This window comes from Malania oleifera, chromosome 12 (assembly GCF_029873635.1).
Source record: "Malania oleifera isolate guangnan ecotype guangnan chromosome 12, ASM2987363v1, whole genome shotgun sequence".
In the NCBI taxonomy this organism is placed as follows: Eukaryota; Viridiplantae; Streptophyta; class Magnoliopsida; order Santalales; family Ximeniaceae; genus Malania; species Malania oleifera.
The window spans coordinates 75,495,933-75,518,542 of NC_080428.1; the positions used below are offsets into that span (position 1 = coordinate 75,495,933).

At 33.9% G+C, this 22,610-nt stretch overlaps 1 protein-coding gene across 1 annotated transcript in view; it reads right to left on the reverse strand.

Annotated features, from left to right (window-relative positions):
• Window positions 1-319: 319 nt before the first annotated feature.
• LOC131144341 (putative potassium transporter 12) overlaps window positions 320-22,610 on the reverse strand; it is a 34,617-nt gene continuing 12,326 nt past the window's right edge. Inside the window, exons 6-9 of the mRNA XM_058092922.1 lie at window positions 2,620-2,672; window positions 2,403-2,517; window positions 2,011-2,265; window positions 320-1,593 (exon numbers count right to left, since the gene is read on the reverse strand). Of these exons, the coding sequence (XP_057948905.1) occupies window positions 545-1,593; window positions 2,011-2,265; window positions 2,403-2,517; window positions 2,620-2,672 (1,472 nt within the window). The 3' untranslated portion in view covers window positions 320-544. The remainder of the gene's footprint in view (window positions 1,594-2,010; window positions 2,266-2,402; window positions 2,518-2,619; window positions 2,673-22,610) is intronic.

Genomic DNA, 22,610 nt, shown 5'->3' on the forward strand with positions numbered 1-22,610 from the left:
CCTTTGAAAGAATTGAACAGAACCAAACCATTTTGTTCAATGCAGGATAACTTTTGCAAACAAAATACCCAAAAAAAATAAATAAATGAAAGCAAATCAAACTGAACCAAGAATAATTGGTTCATGCTTATACTTCTTTGGGCTGATAATTTCTTTCACGTATTTGGGGGCCCAAACTTCATGTTGGGCCGAATTGTGTCATTCCAGCCCAACTTCCTTTAACTTAGGGCCATATTTTTCAATACAGTTGTTCTTGACTTTTCACTTCCTAATGGGCTGGATCAAAGGACAGCAGTAGCAGACTACATAGCAAATAATCTATTGTAAAAACAGGGCACATAGGATTAATAGAGCGGGTCTAAACTTGAGAAGTTAAGGTTTTTCCAAGCATTGGTTACAACGTCTTAAATGCTCTATTCTAACATTCTAAAATTTTCTATTAAACAACAACCGATGAAGGTTTCACTACTACAAGAATCAGTCAGCCAATACAATGAATTACCATATTCAATGAATTACCGGATTCTAACACATGGCAAATAAATCAAACCATGTAGGTCATACCAACTTGCATGATATTCATGTGAGGAACACTCATATTTGCAGTACCTGCCCTGCAATTCCTTCTCAGAAATGCATAGAAGTAATTTATAACCAGTTTCTTGAAGAACCAAGAGTTTTTCTTTGCCCTCACGTCCCCATGAGCAAGCAAATAAGTAAATCCTGAATCCATGGCTTCCCGGAGATCTGAAAGCTCGTATTCGAAGCTGGGATCTTCATCTGATGACATGACACTTGATGGCAACACTGTGACGACATCTGAAGTGGAAGCTCCTGCTTCTTCCAATCTCTCATCACACATCAACGGAATCCTGAGCTCAGAATTCCCATCCTCACCCGGGGCAGCAGGATCCCTAAACGTCACTGAAACACCATCAAGCTCCAGCTCGTTTAGACTACTCTCTAAAGCAAGATCTTGAGCCTCCCTTCTCAAAAACTTCTCCAGGCTTTCAACCAAAAGCTGCTCAAACGCATGGTGATCCTCCTTCCGCACATCTTTGTAACCATATCGAGCAACACATCGGAACATGTGGTAATCCTTCGGGCAAACTCTCCGAAAGAGAAACCTTTCCTCTTGAGGAACAACCGGCACTGGGACATACTTAATGCAAACAAACACTATGGTAGAATGGATTGCCGGGAGGCTCAGCAGGAACTGCCCAAAGATGGAAGGAATGCCTTGGACCAGCTCATTGTATAATAAGCCAATTCCTGGGACTCTTACAGTCCCGAGGGTGGAGCCAAGTTCAAGCATGAAGTCCATGGAAATCTTCTCGCTGACCTCATTCTGATACTTCAACACACTCCCGTAGTTCCAAGTATACATGACACAGAGGAAGCAAGTAGCAAAGGCAAGTGGAAGCCAACCACCCTCTTTGACTTTAGTTAGGACTGCAGACAAGTATATGAGCTCTACCGTACCAAACACAAGTGGGAAACACAGAGCCAAAAACAAATTGGTCTGCCAGATTAGAAGCATTACAAGTGTCACCAAGGTAGTGCTCACCATCATGACAATAACTTCAGCTATGCCTGGGACAAAATTTAACTTGCATTAGTAAAAACTGTAAGATTGTACTTTCTCTCCTGCTCATGCAACAAATTACTGGGAATTAAGGTGGAAGATTTAAATATCACGTTTCTATGGCACAAAGACAAATTTGGAATTTGAGAAATCATGTACCCAGCAACAATTTTCTGAAAGGACATCATGAAAATAGAGATAAGGCCAGTAGAAATTTAGGAATCTCCCAGATTTTCGGATATAATTTGAGAAACTTCGCAAATGAACTTAAAACAATAGAAGCATGTTGTATTAAGGAAGAAATCATCCTATTCATTATTTCCAGAAATCGTTCAAAATTACATGGATAAAAGAAAAAAAAAATCAAAAGTCAGACTTAAATTGTAGGCAATACAGTCAGAACATGATATAGAAAAAATCCTTACCATATGCATTGGCTATTTCTGAGGTACTCCTGAATGTGGCAACTACTAGTATGCACATAATCAACAGAAACCAATTGATGACAGGAATGTAAATCTGACCCATCAGTCTCCTCGAGGTGTGAACAATCTTCAGCCTTGGGAAGCATCCAAGGGCCATCGATTGTTTAATGCATGAAAATGTAGCAGATATCATGGCCTGACTGGCAATCATGGCAGCAACTGTAGCTATGACAAAGACTGGCCAGAAAAGCCCATCTGTATGGTTACAAAATTCAATAAAAAAAAAATCAAGTGTCAAAAGAGTCATCCATTATGAAGACATTTTTCTACATTGTAATGTGTAAAATAGTGCTGGGTCAATAAGTGAATCCATAACTTTTGGCAAGCATCACCTGGAACAGAATCATAGAATATCCTTTCTGCTGATTCAGGAAATTTCATTAGATATGCAGCTTGCCCCATGTAAGCCAAAAGAAGGCAGGGGAACACCACAAAACTGAAGGCAATCTGTGTAATGGAGATTTCGCATAAGAGGTTATTTATTGATAATGCACAAAGATCATTTCCGTTACGCAAACATAGCCTTAAGACAAGGTAGTGGTGAAAAACCTGTATAGACGGTACAGAGAAATGGCCCAGATCAGCAAACATTGCTTCAGCTCCTGCAACCAAATGTATACTACAAATAAAGAAAGTCTTTGGTATAGTTATGGCCAAGGTTTCAAATTTTGCTTTCGAATAAAATTTCAAGGCTTTGGAAATCTGGATATTGGTCTTGATTTTGATAAAAAAAAAAAAAAAAAGATGGAAAGCAGTAAAGCATGGAATTTCTTTATGAAACTTCAGAAACTGTTATCAGACAAAATAATGTGAATACAAAAAGTATGTGAATAAAATACAGCTTATGGTGTACAAGATGCAATAACCAATGTTTTAAAAGGCTCAATCGAGGTTTGCATTGAGGCTTGCCAAAAGATGAGGCGTGCTTAAAATGCCTTGAGGCTTAGTCTAAAATACCAAATCCAAAAAAAGCCACACATTATACACTGAAGCTTGTGCATTTGTATAAAAGGCATGCCTTTTGCGCCTTCCTGGTTGAAGCTTACCGTTCCTGACATATAATATACGAAGGAGTGCGGTTCGTTCGATTAAAATCTTACCTAAGCTCAATTTGGCTAGAAAATTTTAACCACATGCTTATATAAAAGGAATGTCCTAATATGAGTTGATCACTAAAACTCTTGACCTCAACTTTTCCAAAATAGTTGAGAGCTGAATCTTAAATTATTGAAATGATTTGAACTTTATAATGTTATAACTATCTCTTGTTGTGATTTACTCAACGAATTCAAGCTAGTATTTTTTAGTTTACAAATATATTTGATTTTTTAAAGTTATTCATAATTTTCTTAACTTTTATTTTATTTTTAAATATATATTAAATTTATTTACAATTTTTTGTCTAAATAATTATATTTCTAAAAATGCTAACGCCTTGCCTTGTACCTTTGCCTTTTAAAACATTGGCAACAGCTATAATAAAATGGCCATATTAAAACATATTCAATTAGAAAAAATAAAATTCCTAATTAGTTAAATATTAGTTATTATGCAAATACAACTATATTAGACATAAAAGATCGAGTAAAATGTTATCACCCTAGAAAACATAAAATTTAGTAAGTCCAAAAACTAGCATTCATATTCTTCTTGTAACATTCTTTATTTTCAATAACAAAGATGTATTAGAACAGAAATTTCAACTTAGTTTTGAATCTAAAATTTTCAATTTGAAGGAAGTTTTCTTCCATAGTAAAATTTTCAATAAATTTCATTGAGAATCTAATAATTTCAATAAATTGCAGATAATATTTGAAAATTTTGGTGAAAAATTTTTAAGATGGAAATCGACAGCCATGTCAATTTCATAGAGGGTGGTAGAAAGAAAAAGTCACAATGGAAATTTAAATAAATTTTGTGCAAATTTATGACCATGATTAGGACAATCAATAAAATTATGCTGGGCAAACTGCTTTCTAAGTTATGCTATCTCACTATAATCTCTATTGAGAGTTTCATTTGTGAGTTTGTTCCACATTGAAAAATTTGTGTGGATGATGGGTGCTTAATGCTTATATGCATGGTAGGATCCAAGACTTAGTAGGCTTAAACTTTTGGATCAAAAGTTGGTGCTTACCCATGTATATCAAATCCGCCCATGAGGACTCCCTCGATCCTAACAAGTGGTATCGAAACTAATAGTTTTTAACTTTGGGCAAGCGGCATCATAAAGTCAACGTGTAAAGCTAATTCTCCTAACATGCTAAAATTTGGAAGACCAAGTGTGCAACCGAGACCAATAAGGATCATCTAGGGTTGGTAGATGGATCCGAATACGTGGAAGATAGGATTAGTTTGAAGGCATGTGTAATGCAATCCAAGGCGTGTAAGACATGGAGGTAGAGCCTACTTAAGCAACTGTTGGAAAATTGGACTTGCACCCACAAAGGAGATGGTTTTTGTTAGAATTCAAATTGAGCTCGAATGTTCATGCATGTGTTCCTACTAATGTAAACACGTGGAATAGGAGTGTCGATGAGTGAACTCCCATGGTTTCATGTCCTTTCCCATGGTTGAGTAATGGCTCCTAATTGTAAAAAGAAATAAAGAAAATGCTGCAAAACAAATAACGCTTCAAGGCACATTACAATGTCATTTTCCTTAAAACATTATTTGCCCCCACCAGGTAGGTATGTATTGTGTCAAAAAATACGTTTTAAAGATACAATGAAACCCAAAATATAATCTAATATTAGTTTGCGTTATACACAAATGAAAAACTGATCACAAACACCCTTAGAAGAATCTGAACAAATTTCTGGAATTCTATTTCTGCAAAAAACAGAACCCAGAATTGAACAAGATATAATTTGTTAAAGCCTTATGAGAGAAAGAGAAGGAGATAATGATTAAATATTTCTTTTTGGATTCTTGGAATTAATTTTGTCTTTAAATAGACAAAATTATGCCTATTCCCAATAGTTACATATGTTCAAATTTAAAATTTGACCGTTAGATTATTTATATGGTTCAAATTGCTCCACTTGATCTTATAAAAATTATAAGATTAATTTTAAGTCATCTGATCATGATCAATGATCACAATCTCACAACGATGCAAGCGTGCAAAGTACAAAGTGCTTGTGCGCCATCTAAATGCGCCACTAACGCCCTATAACCCACTCCACGCGCATGCGTATGCGTGTGCGGATAATGTACTAGAGTACACACTAACACTACATTAATGACTTTTCCTTTTTCACTCTTTCCAATGTGGGACAAACTCACATAGCATTAAATGCTCCTCATAAATGCTTTAGAAAATACAAAAATGAAAGACTTTGAAAACCTATAAAATTGATTATTTTAGAAAATATTTCAACATTCCCCCACCATTTTCAAAATATAAATGAAAAACAATTTATTCAGATAAGAGAAAATTTATGCATAAATGAAGGTGTTTTTAGAACTTGAACCTTCACTTAGTGAATACATATCAAAGTTAATCAGGATTACATAGCAGATGAACTTTGAACTAGCAATCCTCTTTTGATTAACCGGATACATATCACACACAAATTATTAGATCTTTGGGTGTTACCAAAAGCCGACACATGGATAAGTGCTCTAGAGATAAATCCATTTCTCATAGGAAGCGGCACCACTTCCGACACTCATATAGGTAGGTTTATCAAAGGTACCCCTGTGATTAAAGTACCTCAAACCTATTATAATCCCATTAAGAGCTTAACCTTAACCTTCACCTTTTTCACATTACAGGTACAAAGCACTATTTTCCTTGGGATGGACTACGTGACACATACATTTTAGTGCTTCCAATCACTACATATGATGTACTTTGCTCATTGAACTCAAGAGCTTGAAATTTTTGAGTGTTGAGTCGAGTTTCCATCATTGGTGACTATGGGTTATGGATTTAAGTCCCATCCCTTTTGATGTTTTCCAGACCATGTCTCTTGCAAGTCCTTTTGTTAATGGATCAGCCAAATTTTAGCTTGATCTCACAAAATCTATGGTAATTACACCATCAGTAATTAACTGCCTCACATAACTATGTCTTAGGCTAATATGTCTGGATTTACCATTATATATATATTACTATATGCCCGTGACAAAGTTACCTCAAAGTCACAATGCAAAGATACATGTGGCATAAGCTTTGGCCAAAATGGAATTTCTAATAGCAAATTCCTAAGCCATTCTGCCTCTTTGCTACAAGAAGCTAAAGCCACAAATTCTGATGCCATAGTGGAATTTGTTATAAAGCTTTGCTTCTTTGAACCCCAGGAGATAGCTCCTCCACCAAGGGTGAATATCCACCCACTGGTTGATGTATGATCATTACGATCAGTGATCCAACTGGCATCTGTGAATCCTTCTAAAACAGTAGGATATTTTTCATAATGTATGCCATAATCCATAATATTTTTAAAATACTTTAATGCTCTACATATAGCATGTCAATGAATTTTACTAGGATTACTAGTATATCTACTAAGTTTACCTACAACAAACGCAATATCAAGTCTAATAAAAGCCATAACATACATCAAGCAACCAATAACTCTAGCATATTCTAACTAATTTACTGCTCTACCAATGTTAGGATATAATTTCAAATTTGTATCAAAAGGTGTGCTAATAGGTTTGCAGTCATTGTGATTAAACTTTTTCAGTGTCTTTTCAATTTAGTGTGATTGGGTGAGAATCAATCTATCATTATTTCTAATTATTCTAATACCCAGAATCACATCTGCATTACCCATATCTTTCATATCAAAACTAGATGACAAAAATTTCTTAGCACTTTCAACACTTTCAATATCAAATACCAAAAATTAATATATCATCAACATATAAGCAAATAATTACACCTTTTTTTTATTGAACTTTCTATATACACATTTATCATATTCATGTGTCCTAAAGCCATTAGAAAAAATAACTTGGTCAAATTTTTCATGCCACTGTTTTGGGGCTTCTTTAAGTCCATAAAGAGACTTAACCAACTTACATATTTTAGATTCACTTCCAGGCATAATAAAGCCTTCAGGTTGTTCCATGTAAATTTCTTCATCCAATTCTCCATTCAAGAATGCCGTTTTTACATCCATTTGATGGATTTCGAACATGTAGATGGAAGCTAAGGCAAGCAAGACTCTTATAGTTGCAATCCTAGTAACTAGAGCATAAGTATCAAAGTAGTCTATGCCTTCCTTTTGTGTAAAGCCTTTCCCTACTAACCTTGCTTTGAACTTGTCAATTGTTCCATCTACCTTCATTTTCTTTTTGAAGATCCATTTACAACCTATGCCTTCATTTCATCGTTTATAGCTTCTTTCCAAAATGCAGAATCTTGAGACTTCATTGTCTCTCCATAGGTAAGAGGATCTGATTCCACACTTGGTGAAATTATAGTTTGTCTAGAGTGTGATTCTCTAGTACCTTCTACAAGGTAGATTATGAAGTCTGGTCCAAAAGACTTTGTTGTTCTCCTCTTACTCCTCCAGGTTCACTAGGTTCAGAAGGTTCACCACTAGTACAAAGTGGTTTAAAAGTCTCCACTGATTTATTTTGATTACTAACCTTTTGTATGGAAGTGAACTTATTTTCATAGAATTCCGTACCTATGGATTCTATCACTGAATTAACTCCAATAGAATCATTTGGTTCAAATACTAAGAATCTGTAAGCTTTGCTATGTTTAGCATAGCCAAGGAATACACATTTTATTCCTCACTCACCTAATTTCCTTATCTTAGGTTCAGGAAGCCTTACAATTGCTCTACAGCCCAAAATCATAAGATATTTTAAATCAAGCTTTCTTTTCTTCCATAACTCATATGGAGAAGTCTTAGTCCTCTTAAAAGGAACTTTGTTTAATATATGACAAGCAGTTAGTATGTTTAATATATGACAAGCAGTTAGTAAAGCCTCACCCAATAACCACTACTTAGTCCTGAAATTGACATTATGGCATTGACCATTTTAACCAATGTTCGGTTTTTCCTTTTCTGCCACTCCATTTTGTTGTGGAGTATATGCTGCAAAAGTTTCATGTATCACACCTATAGATTCACAATAGGCAGGAAACTAATATTCACCTCCTCTATCCAATCTAAGACACTTTATCTTAGCGTCACATTGATTTTCAACTTCTACCTTATAAACCTTAAATTTATCAATTACTTCATCTTTAATATGCATAAGATAAACATAACAGAATCTAGAAAAATCATCTATAAATGTTACAAAATATTTTTTGCCTCCTATGGTAGGTGTACCATGCAAATCACATACATCACTATGCACCATGGTTTTAAATAATGGCCGTTACATAGCGTAACAGCCGATACGTAATGGAAATCGGAGGCTCCGAAACCGATACAAGCTGATAATGCGGTTCGAAAAAAATTCACAGCCGTAACGGCACGTAACAGCCGATATCCGTAACGGCACGTAAGAGCCGATACCCCAGCGTTACAAGTCGTAACGGTCTGTTACGGACCGTTACATGGCCGACAACTCGCAGATTCCCTGAAGGCTTTCTGCTGCAGGCAGCAGCGCTGCTTTCCCCCTCTCCTCGGTCCCCACACCCATCTGCCATTCAAAGGGTAAAATGGAAACTAAAAAACTGACCTTGAAAATTTGTTGGCCAAAGCAATAAGAAGGCTTCACTTCTTCGAAGCCTGAGAGTGAGCACACCAAGCAAATCTACTCATCTTCGCACTTCGCAGCCTTTCAGGACTTGGGAATTGCAAACTTGCAGTTGCAGCAACTTGGCGAGTCACCGGCGACAGATCTGCAGCAGCTCCGCCGCCTCTGCGAGTCACCGATAGCCCTTCGGCACCTTCCTCCGCCAGTCGTCGCAGTCGCCACCAGCCAGCCTCTCGATTTCAGCTTCGGAGCTTGGAGTCATCGCTGCCGTTTGTGCTTCGCAGCCTTCGCTCCTTCAAGGCTCCTCCGAGTTTCCTCCCCTCTCTCGGTCTCACTCGACTCCCCAGCGTATGAGACACTCAACACTAAACACCCATAGCACTTATCTTATCATTATGTTTTTTTTTTTTTTAATTATATTTTGTTGTAAAATATGTTTGTTAAATTGAATTAAAAAAAAAAAGTAATTTAATAGAGTACAAAATTAGAAATCATTAATAATTATGTAAAATAAAATTTTCTTAATTTATAAATATTTTAATTGTCTTATATTTTTTGAAAGATAATTATGAAAATCTAATTCCATGACATAGCAAGCAATTTTTAATAGTAAATAATTAATATTTTTTAAGGTTAGTAAATAATTAATATTTACCAATAATAATTGAAGCCTTTTTTATAATAATATTTGAATATCCACTACTGCATTCACCATCGGTAAACAAAGCATTAAAATTATGTATGTACACAAGACATCCATGTGATGGCATTTTATATTATCTAGGCTTAATTGAGCTCTATTTTTCACCATTCTTAAAGAATTCCAAGGAATACTCTACACAATTATTATAATATTTAGTCTTAGGATTTGCCAAACTTATAGAAATAAAATTAATTCATGGCACCAATTGGCTAACATACTATTTATGTCAACAGGACAAAGTGGTCATTTTGATAAAGAAGATATCATATTCACTCCCATCTATTGAAAAAATATTAAATAATATTCATATTATAAAAGAAAAAAAATTAAATAACATCTGTCACCCATTTTATGTTACATGTGTATCTACTTGCCATTTCTTGAGTAGGGTGACCCTGTTTATTAATATTTTTTAAGTTTTAAAAAATCATTTTGACCTTAAATTTAAAATTAGGTAAAATAAATGTTTACATCTATTTTTTGTTTTTAGTTATCAAATAAAGTAAAAATTGATAACTTAATAAAAAACAAAATTAACCTAATAGTTAATACATTAATAAATCTGATTTTTACTAATTACTACTGGAATTTGTAGAAAAATTTTATTTTAATCCATATACTAAGAAAATGCTTAAAAAGTTAAATAGTCAATTTGTAATGTATGGATCTTTATTAGTGATGCTATGATGTATATGAAAGTAGAGCAAAAGTCTTTTTTACCTTTAAAATTACAATGTTAGTTTCTTATAGTTATAAATGAAAATAAAATCAAGTTATAAAAATAATGAAAATATCTTTTTAAAGATAAAGGAATATATTTTTTTTGTAATAAAATATCTAATATTTTATAATTTTGTTTATTTAAATATAAAAATAATAAACATTACTTATTATTTTTAATCAAATATTATATTTTATTTTTACATAATAAGTATTTAAAATTAGGACTATTTAGTACTTATTATTTAATATTTACTAAATTACTAGTTATATTATTCCTGTCATTGTAGAAGGGTTGTAACTTTGTATTTTCTTTATGTTTTGTGTAGAGATCATCAAATTAAGTCTATCAATATGTCACGTGATAGAGGAAATGAAAACTTACCTAGTAAGGATATTGAATGGCATTTTGGTACTACGGTGGACGGTAATAAACATGTTATTATGTGTAAGTTATGTGGGAAGATAATCAAAGGGGGCATTACACGCTTGAAACAACACTTGGCACATAAAAAGGGTCAAGTAGCTGGATGCTCAAATGTGACCACACAAGTAAGAGAACAAATGATGAAACATCTACAACAGTATGCTGAGAAGAAAAGAGATAAACAAAAAAGGCAAGAAGAAGCAGAAGCCCAAATTAGAGGAGATTTTGAGAATTTGAGCGATGAAGAAGACTTGGAAAAAGAAAGTATGAGATTTGCTCGACAAGAAAGCATACGATCACAACAACAATGGGAAAAGAGACAACAATTTCGAGCAAGAACAACTGGAAGGGGTAATATTTATGAAAAGGGAGGTGGCTCTGGCAGTAGTGCTACTAGTGGTTTCAATAGAGCAGAAGCTCGATCTTATAGTGGTCGAGAAGTTGGAGGTAGTGGACGATAATGGATCAATCCTGATACCCCTGAAGCTAGACTAAAGGCAATGGATCCTATTTTAGAAAGAAGCAAGAGTGCATAACAACCAAAAATCAACACAAAGTTACTGAAAGGTTTAAGAAGTAAATTAGGAAAAGCAATTGGAAAATTCCTAATTTATAATCAGATTCCAACGAATATAGCTGACTCTCCATTTATGCAGCCAATGCTTGATATTGCTGCAGAGGTTGGAAAGGGGGTGAAGGGTCCATCACTCTATGAGATATCTGAAATTTATTTGGAGCAAGAGTATCAAGAAATGAAAAATTATATAGCTTCTTTTGCTAGAATTTGAAAGGAGAGAGGTGTAACACTTATGTGTGATGGTTGGTCAAGACCAACTAGAAAACACATTATAAACTTTTTAGTTTATTGCGATAGAGGCACCGTGTTTCATAAATCAGTTGATGCCTTTGATGTGCTAAGCAGAACAGCTGAATATTATTTCAGGTATTTTTCTAATTTTAATTGTATATGCAAATAGTATTATGGACTCGTATGTTTTTAATTAAATAATAGTAATTATTGATCTATAATTTCATTTCAAATTAATGGACGAGGTGGTTGAAGAAATTGGAGAGGAGAATGTTGTCCAAGTAGTGACTGATAATGAAGCTGCAATGAAGGCAGGAGGAAAATTATTAATGCAGAAGAAGCTCAATCTCTATTGGACAGCATGTGCAGCTCATTGCATAGACCTTATTCTTGAAGATATTGGTAAGAAAAGTAACGTGAAGAAGGTCTTAGAAGATGCAAGAACAATAACCTCATTTATTTACAACCACACATGGACAGTGAATTTCATGAAGAAATCACAAATAATAGAGAGTTACTTCGCCCTGCCATCACTCGATTTGCCACAAATTTCATTGCTTTGGAGACTACTGTCAGGCATAAACAAACACTAAGGGAAATGTTTACATCTGATGCTTGGAAAAACTCAAGGTTTAGAATGGCAAAATCAGGCCCAGCATATGATTCAAAGAAAATTATCTTAGGCAAAGAGTTTTGGCAAAATGCCTCTAATATAATTAAAGTGCAAAAACCCTTGGTGAAAATTCTTAAATTGGTTGATGGTGATGAAAAACCAACCATGGGCTTCATATATGAGGCAATTGATAGGGCAAAGTTGGTCATTCAAAAAGATTACCGGTTTTACAAAGACTATTAGAAAATCATTAACAACCGGTGGAGTTTTCAGTTGCATCAAGATTTGCACGCTGCTGGTAAGTGTAAATCAAATACAATTTCTTATTATTTTAACTTTTAAATTATGCATAGTTGTATTAGAAAACTATTTATTAATATGCTTCTAAATTTAATTGTAGGGTATTTTTTGAACCCACAATTTCTTTATGGTGCCCCATCCTCTCCTGAAGTTACTAGAGAAGTCATGGATGGAGTTAAAAAAGTGATAACCAAGTTGGTACCCGATATAGATACTCAAATTCGAGCTATTAATCAAGTATTGGTACCATTAAATTGAATAATGAATTGTTCTAATATTCTGTAATACTTTCAAGAATAATGATTAATACATCTAATTAATTAATTATATTTCACAATCATCCTTTTTTAGTTGTTGCTATATTGAGATAAGCAGGAGACTTTTGGAACCCCATTGGCTCAAAGGGCAGTGAAACAAACAAATCCTGGTAAATATGGCTATATAGCTAAATAATGGAGAATGACTCTATTTTCTCTCTTTGTATTCAAATTTGACTTTTGAAATATACGCTATACTAACATAAAACTCTTTTTAATTATTCATGCAGCTGAATGGTGGATTCATTATGGCTTGTGTGCTCCTGAGCTCCAAAGAATAGCAATTAGAGTTCTTAACTAGACCACATCAGCTTCGAACTGTGAGCGTAATTGGAGCACCTTTAACCTCATTCATACGAAAACAAGAAATAGATTAAAGTACATGAGACTACAAAAACTTGTTTTCGTACATTACAACATGAGGTTAAAGTTAAGACGTACAATGAGAAGAAACCAACGAGAAATTGAAGAGGGTTTCTGTGATGACCCAAAAAAATATATATATAATTAAAGTACAATAATAATAAAATAATAAAAATGGTCATTAAGTTAATATCAATATAGAAGTGTTTTTCTGTAAGATCCTTGATTCCATGTTTGATGCCTAAGAAAGACCTTATCTTAGCAAGTGCTCAGAGACCATTGCGGCTCTGTCACTCCTTGGAGGTCGGTCTGGTCAAAATATAAATTTCATAGGATAAACATGATAGACACTGTTTGTACACGTAAATAAGTATATATACATAAAATAGTGTTTTGACAGACATAATTTGTAAAAATATATAATAAGATGATAATAATATAGGTATCATATGTGGGGCCCACAAGACTATGTGGGGTCCACATGAGTCCTGGAACCACAAGACACTGTTTATATACATAAATAAGTACATAAAATAATATTTTGACTGATATAATTTGTAAAAATATATGATAAAATAATAATAATATAGGTATCCTATGCGGGGCCCACAAGACTGTGTGGGGCCCACATGAGTCCCGAAGCCGTATGGAGGTTCACACGAGTCTCAAAGCTATATAGGATGCATAAAATCGTATAAGAGTTATTCGAGTTACGTAGGATCCATTTGAATCTCGAAGTTGTGTGGGGCCCACAAGACCATGTGGGACCCACATGAGTTTTCAAAATTCAAATTTAATTCTTGTTCAAAAATAAATAATAAAATAAATAAATATTTAAAATAGTTTAAAAGTAAAAACAATGATAATAATAATGATAATAATGATTAAGAAAAATAATAAAATAATAAAATAATTAATTAACTAATTGACTAATTAATTAGATAAGTGATTAATTAAAAATTTATTTAATGGGAATGGTGGCAAGCACTCCCACATGGTCTCCATTCCCATCCCATACTCAACCCATACCTTGCTCATCCCTTACCCATTCTTTAATTTTTAAAAATTATAATTTCACCAATCTCCCCACACTTTTATAAATTTCATTTCTTCCCCAAAATTTTCCTATAAATAGGGAGCTCTCAACCTTCATTTTTTCACAACAATTTTCCAAGGAAGAGAAGGATTAGTGAGTGAAAGAATTTGTGGTGGAGAGAATTTTTGAATAAGTTCTCAATCACCCACTCTTTCCGATCTCATTTCTTAAAGATAGTTATTGTGTTCGTAACATACGGTAAAAGAAGAAGGTAAGTAAATTTTGATTATGTTAGTTTTTTTTTTATTTAAAATTTATACCCGAGTTTATTTTATAAGTAAATTTCAATTATGTTAATTAGTTCCACAAAATTTCCATGAGTTTATTTTTACGCATATTTAATTATACCAGTTCTATCTTTAATATACTTGCATCTATTTTTGGGTTAAGAAATGTTTTAATCCCCTCGGGTAAATTTTCAACATTTCTTTCTATTCAAAAATAAAATTATATATATTTTTAACACAAAAATTGTGTGGCATGAGTTTATTTCTATGTTGCATTTTTTTATGAAAATATGAGTAAAAATAAGATTTTTACGATATTATTTTAAATTGCATAAATTATAATAAGATGATTTTAAAACCCCTTATGGCAACGAAAGTTCAAAGTTTCAGATGCTCGATACCGCAGCTTAAAGTTTATACGGATCAGAGTGCACCCACACTGTTTACAGAGTGGTTATTTATGTTAGTGGATTTCTCCTAAGTGCACAACTGGTTCCGAATCAGGACTTAATAAGGAAAATTTCACTTAAAGTTTACGTACGTTGATTTAGTTTGGTAGGCCAGCCAGCTAAGTCCAGTCTTCGGACCGCACAACCCAGTCATGGGGGTAAACATGACTTACGGCAAACAGGCCTAAGGGTGGTTTTTTTACAATATATGTTTATACATATTTAATTACCTGTACAAAGTTACTGATGATTTGAAAGAAAAGTGTAAGTTTACATGAAAATGATCATTCTAGTACTTAAATGACGATCTAAGGAAAACGTATAAGGAAAAGTATATGTATGTTTATCATTAAATATTTTTACAGTTTTAAAATTAAAAGTTTAATTTAACAGTTATAGTATATGATTATAAAATTTTACTGTTGTAATTTATGGTAAAAGTTTTATGTAGTAAATTTTAAATTTATATTTATTCTAAAAGCAATTTTGAAGTTATAGTATTAAATATTGTTTTACGAAATTTTTTTTAAGCTCATTTTGGCCACACACTAATAATAATCTTATTTACTTACTGAGCGTCGTCTCACTCCAATCATATATTTATTTCAGATGACTCTGAAGAGCATGTCGGAAATCAGGCTTAGCAAGCACGCGGGTGGGGATAGAAAAATAAAATTGATTAGAACTATTAGTATGATGCTAGATATTTATGTTGTGAAATTTTTTTTTTTTTGAAATAAATGAGTGTAATATGGATAATTAGCGCTTTGATTTAATAACAATTGAGTTTTATTTGCTTCCACTGTAAATCACTAGGTAAAAAGTTAATATCCCAGGCCCCTCGGGGTTGGGGTGTTACAGTTTCAATCCTATCAATTTGGACTACATTTTCGAAGAAGATGATCCTTTAAGTTAATGGTTAGAGGAGAGAGAGACACCACTACTCGACAGTTAGGACAATTCAAATTGGTTAAATGAAGAAGTTGGTGGTACTACAGAAGGAGGTGATCAACCACCAATAAACGCGCATGATGATTCAAGTTCAAGCCCTGAACGTACACAAAGTAATGACAATCTTGGTTTAAGCCCACCAAGTGATGATGATGGTAATAGTGGTGCTGGAGCTGGGGTTGGGGGGTGGCAATGGTGGTGGTGGAGGCGACGGTGTAGAATATAATTATGGATATGATACAGGGACATCATTTGCAAGGAATATATATCCTTCTGATCCTTATGGACTACATGACATACCTGAAAATTATGACTTGGGTATTCCTCCAGGGAACCAATCTTCACAACCCAGGAGAAGGAGTGCTCGTGGTGACCCTAGTGATTCTACTGAAGATTCATATGGTGTGGTTCGTAGTTTTGGCGACTTTGGTTTAGATGGTTCATCATCACAATCATATGGATCTCATCCAACATATCCACATTATACATCTTGTGACTCACATTTTTATCCCAGTGGATCAGGAATCTCAGGATCTAGTGAGTCTTCTTCTACACACTATTTAGGAGAATTTTCAGGAATCCCAGAGCCAGCCCCTGCCCAACTTATAGACATTATTTAGGAGAATTTTCATCACCAGTACATTTTCAAGAGCAACAAAAAAATGACGCAAACTTTGGTTCATTCAACTATGTATTTCCACAAGGATGGGGAGATAATTTCCCATCCCAATCTCAAGATACAGATGCAAATTATGAAGACCCTCCACGTCATTCTTTTTGGTGGTGACATGTGTTATGTTATAAATTTGTAATATTGTATTCATGTATTTTCAACTATTTATTGATATTTGATATTAATCACTTTTTAAATTCATGTATGTGTAATGTGTATATTGAGTATTAAGTCTGTTGGCCTTACAAGGTTTAAAATCTTATTATCTTGTTTTGATGCTAACAAACAAGTGAAATTTAATGTAATTGTGTGAGTAATGATATTTCAGGATTCATATATGTGAAAGTAAGGTCAAAGTGCCCACAAGGATCAAATATGATGGAAGCAAGGTTAAAGTGCTCACAAGGATCAAATGAAGCTTAAATGAGCCAAGACATGAATTACTTGTTGAAGAACATGAGGACATGAATAAGTTGTTGAAAGCCAAGGTATATCAAAGTCAAAAGATCCAAAGAAAGGCAAAGTAAGAAAGCTTAAAGAATATGGAAGTTTGAAGAAAAGATGGATTCAATCAAAGGACAAAGCATGAAGACTCAAGAACTTAGAATGTTAATATTTTAGAAGTCTCATGTAAGTGCTTTAATGTTTAAAATATCATTTGAAATATTTTGAAGCTCTTAGGTTAACTTCTTAGACCTAGATACTTTTTAAAATACCTGAATAATATTTTTATAAGGTCAAAAATTATTTTAAAAAGGTTAAAATCATTTTTGGAATAAAGAGCACCAAAAAGAGTTTTTTCCCAAATGCTGTCAGTTTTTATACAGCCGCATTGAGGTGAATTTTTCTATATCAAGAACTCATTATTTTAAATAGTGATAAACACGAAAGTTGTAGGATTTTCTCTTAGCTTTCGTTTGACACCAAGATCACCTAATTTGGAGTTATACAGAAAAAGTTATGGCCAAAACACTGAAACGAGGTCACTGCTGTCAGACATTTAAAAATTGTTCAACGGGCAAATTTTTAAAATTCGAATGTTTTAAATTATAACCGTTTGAACCTTAAATATTCTAATAAATAGGGAAATTCTTTAAGGAAACTTTTGCAAGTTTGAAAGCCTATAAATACATGGTTTTGCAAAACAAATAAAAAACCAAGAATTGAAAAATCTGTTTTGAGAAGCTGAAAGTATTCTTGTTCTTCCTAAGTTCTCTTGCTCACTCATTGGAAAATTCTTTTGCTGAGAACTCTGAAGTGTTGATCCTTCTTCCTTTGAATTCCTACTGCTAATCCTCTTCTAAGAAGGATATTGGTGAATTCTACACTTGAGCTTTATTCTATTTCCTATTGATATTTTACATTTAAGTATATAGTGCTGAAATTGTACTAACTTGCTCTTTGAGAGAGTATACTTGTACGCAGATTTTATTTTATGTTTCTTGTAGTTCATTGACGTTCCAAGGTGTTTGGATCGTTGGCTAAGCAAGGGGATATTGCTTAGAGAGGCAGACTCTAGCCTATGTAAGGAGTGACCGAACGAGGGAATATCGTTTGGAGAAGGCAGACTCTAGCCTTAACCAAGGAGTATTGTAATCGGTTTTGTTCCACCCGTCAACGGAACAGGTTTAGTGAATCCTTTGGTGGTTTGCCAAAGGCGAGGACGTAGGCTGGGTATAAGCCGAACCTCGTAAAAATCTCCGTCTCACTCTCTCTTTCCCCATTCTTTAATTTCAGTTCATATACAACTGCGTGGATGATTTAAATATCTAAATTATACATACTATGCATATTTGGAAATCAAGTAAACTTAAAATCCAATTTTGATTTGGGTTGCGGAAACCGAAAAGGAGTACGTTGGTTACACCATATCTTGCGGAAACCATACGGGAGTACGTTACTTGGTTAACACCCCAAAGATAAATTTACCAAGAGTTTATTTGAATTCTAAATATTTGGAAAGAGTGATTGGATTTATTTATACAGGGCTTTACTTCAGTAAGCATAAATTATAATTCATAATCACAGGGCTTATATAAACAAATAAACTATCTCAAGATCTTATATTACCAAATTGCTGAATACTTTATATCTTGGTTTGGTTGTTTGTTGTTTAACTTGTACTTGGCAAATAAATTGATTGTTTGCTTTGAAGATTGTGTTTAACTGATTGGATAAAAGAACTAAGTTCTTGATTGATTAAGGAATTAAAAATAAGTCAAGAATTGGTTAAAATAAATAAAAGAAGTTTAAGGTATTTTAAAAGGAATTAAAAGAAACTTTTAGAATCCAATTCACCCCCCCTCTTGGGAAGCTATTCCTAATTTCAAAGTCTATTGAGTATTGATTCATTTTTAGTAACTTTATGACTTTAATTAATTGATTCTTACATTTCTACATCTTTTTACTCATTAAAGTAATGTAAACTATAAAAAAATATGCTTTTTTTTGTAAACAGCACACTAAAAATTAATATAAAAATCATAATGCCTATTAAAAAGCATTTGTAGGTTGAATGAAAGCCTTCAAAATTCATTAAAAATCATGTATTAATGGATTTCATGCTTATTTTTCAATTTTGGCATGGTTGTGCATGCATGAAAAAAATTCACGACCGTTACACCCGCTTCCCGTTACGTAACACCCGCGTCTCCCGCGACCCACGACACCTGCGACCGTTTCGCGACGTTACCCGCGACCACGATTTCGAACCATGCTATGCACTAATTGAAGTAAAGAAAAAATTCTAGTAGTTTTGTTAGGAAAAGGTTTTTTGGTTATTTTGGTTTTAATACATACACTACACTTATCATCCATGTCATTTACATGTCTAGGAATTAACTCCATATAAGCCATATCATGCAATTTTGTAGTATTAACATGTCCTAAACGATTATGCCATTAAGAAAGTGAATCAACAATATAAACAGAAATATTCACTTTATTGATATTAAGCTTAAACGTACCCTCATACATATAGCCCTTTCCCACAAAGACTCCACCCTTGGAGAGTACAAAGTTATCAGATTCAAACACTAACTTAAAGCCAAACTTGTTAAGTTGGCTTCCAGAAACTAAATTCTTCCTAATTTCTAGTACATGGTATACATCAGTGAGGGTTAAACTTTTTCCAAAAGTAAACTCAAAAGTGACATCTCCTTTGCCTTTGACTACAGCAGTAGACGAATTTCCTATGTAGAGAACGTTGTCATCTTCCACCATTCTTCCTAATTTCTAGTACATGGTATACATCAGTGAGGGTTAAACTTTTTCCAAAAGTAAACTCAAAAGTGACATCTCCTTTGCCTTTGACTACAGCAGTAGACGAATTTCCTATGTAGAGAACATTGTCATCTTCCACCGGTTCATACTTTGAGAATGAACTCATCTTTGCAAACATGCCTTGTTGCACCAGAGTCAATTCACCATGCACAGTCATCTTCAACAGCATTGATTTTAGAAATCATAGCCACAAACTTGTTAGAGTTTGTTCCATCTTGCTTTTTCTTGAGAAGACAACACTCATTTTTGTAATGTCCAGGTTTTCCATGAACCTTTCTTTTTCTGATTTTGATTCTTGACATAATTGAACTTCCTCTTCAGATTCCTTTTTTTGAGATGTCGGAGCTATTTAGAATTGCCTCTTTCTTCCATCATATGCACTTTGGAAGTATGCACTTCTGCACCTTTCTAGTTCCGCCTAAACACTTCCTCAACTTGGAAATGTTGGCCTATTGTTCAAGAGACATATCATCCTTCCTGTGCTTCAAAGATTTTCTAACATCTTTCTAGGATGGATGTAACTTATCAATAATAGATGAAACAGAAATGCATTCCATATTATGTTGATTAAGCTAGTTAAGGATATGCATAATTTCATGAAACTGCTCTACAACAGGCCTACTATCAAGTATGGTATAATTGAAAAATTTTCCAGTTAGAAATTTCTTACTAGTCGCATCATCTATGAAATACTTAGTCCTAAGTGCATCCCACAACTCTTTTGCAGTAGCCATATTCTAATACAGATCGAACAGATTGTCTGACATTGAATTGCACATGTGGTCTTTGCATATATAATCATCTTGTTCCCATTTTAGCCTTGCACGTCCTTGAGCCAAAATCTCATTCTCATTCACAGCAGGTTTGGGGCTGGTTAGAACATACACCATTTTGAGACCCGCAATAAGAAAGTGCATCTTTTTCTGCTAGCACTTGAAATTGCTTCCATCAAATCATTCAAGTTTGACAAAATCCGCAGCGAATTCCCTCCAGGTTGAAGAACCAACCATTTTGGAAATAACGTTTTAGGAATGTAAAAAGAAATAGAGAAAATGCAGCAGAACAGATAACGCTTCAAGGCACGTTACAATGTCGTTTTCCCTAAAACGTTATTTGCCCCTACCAGACCGGTGTGTATTGAGTCAACAAATATGTTTCCAAGATACAATGAAGCCTAGAATATAATCTGATATTAGTTTGCATTATACACAAACACCCTTAGAAGAATCTAAACAAATTTCTAAAATTCTATTTCTGCAGAAAATAGAATCCAGAATTGAAGAAGATATAATTTGCGAAAGCGTTAAGAAAGAAAGAGAAGGAGAGAATGATTGAATATTTCTTTTTGGATTCTTGGAGTTAATTCTGTCTGTAAATAGACAGAATTATGCCTATTCTCAACAATTACATCTGTTCAAATTTAAAACTTGACCGTTAGATTATTTATACGGTTTAGATCGCACCACTTGATCTTATAAAAATTATAAGATTAATTTTAAGTCATCCAATCATGATCAACGATCACGATCTCGCAATGATGCAAGCGTGCAAAGTGTCAAGTGCTTGTGTGCGCCATCTAAATGCGCCACTAGTGCCCTACAGTGGTGACTTTTTGAGTCCTATCCCGTTTTGATAATGACAAATCATAGCATCTCATTTGTGCATGAAGTGCATGAACAAGAATAAGTTTCAGAAAGCACAAATGATCGACGCAAAATGGAAGCCATGAAGCACTCAAATTAGCACATCACTTGGCACATTCCATGGTAAATTGAAGAGCAAAGCTTAAGGACGTATATTTTTCAGTTGCATGTCTCAATTGATTTGATATGAAGCTCACTCATGACCATAGATTGACCTTAGGAACTCAAGTTTTCATGGAAAACTTTTTTATTAAAAAAGATAAACTAATTCAAAAGGTTTGAAATGAGTTTGAACTTGAAAATGGCTGAAAACTCAATTTTATAAGAGGTTCAATCGACCGGATGTATAGCTCGGTCAATGAAAGTTCATCAACATATGATCCGGTTGATCGGATCATTGGGCCAGTCGACCGAACAGCACTAAAATGGATATCGCCTCTAAACTCTCAAGTTCTGCCAAGACTAACCAGAAAACGGCCATATTTTTTGAAATAAGAAATATTATTTTATACCCCAATGGTCATATAACGGATATATTTCACTTTTGCCTATAAATACAAGGCTAAAACACTTGGAGAACACTTTTGATTATCTTGAGAGCATCCTCAAACATCTTTTGATTCTGGAGCATTATTGAAACACATTTTTACATCATTTTCAAGTTCTCCTACTCTTGTTTTTGAAAACACATTTGGAGAAAACACTTCTGATCAATCATTAAATACTCTTGACATATTGAGCATCATTTATACTCATTTTTCTCACATCAAAAGTTCTCCTACTCTTATAATTTCCAAAATCCTTTTTGAGAAAAACATCCAAACTCTATTGAGCTTCAAATCATATCTTTGAGAGTGTATTAGAGAAGTTCTTTCATTGTACTCATTAGCTCGTAAAGGAGCATTCATTGTACACAAATCTTATTTTCATCGTTTACTTTCGCGATTTGGGTTAAACCGTGCCAAGCAAGGGTATATCGCTTGGAAAGGTATCTCCGCCTATAAGGAGGGTTGTAACGGGTATCTCTGCCCAAATGAAGGAGGGTTGTACGAGGTAGCTCCGCCTTGGTTGAAGGAGTCGAAAGTGGAAATCCTCAAGCGATTGTCTTGAGGCAAGGAAGTAGGCGGGCATAGCCAAACCTTGTAAAATCGTGGGGTTGTTTCTCTATCCTCACTCTCCTTTAATTTTTGCACTTGTATGTTTATATATTTGTAGCATTTGTGATTGATTGATAAACTCTAAACTTGAGATTGATCTTGTTTGATAAATAGGTTAAATAGTTGACCAAAT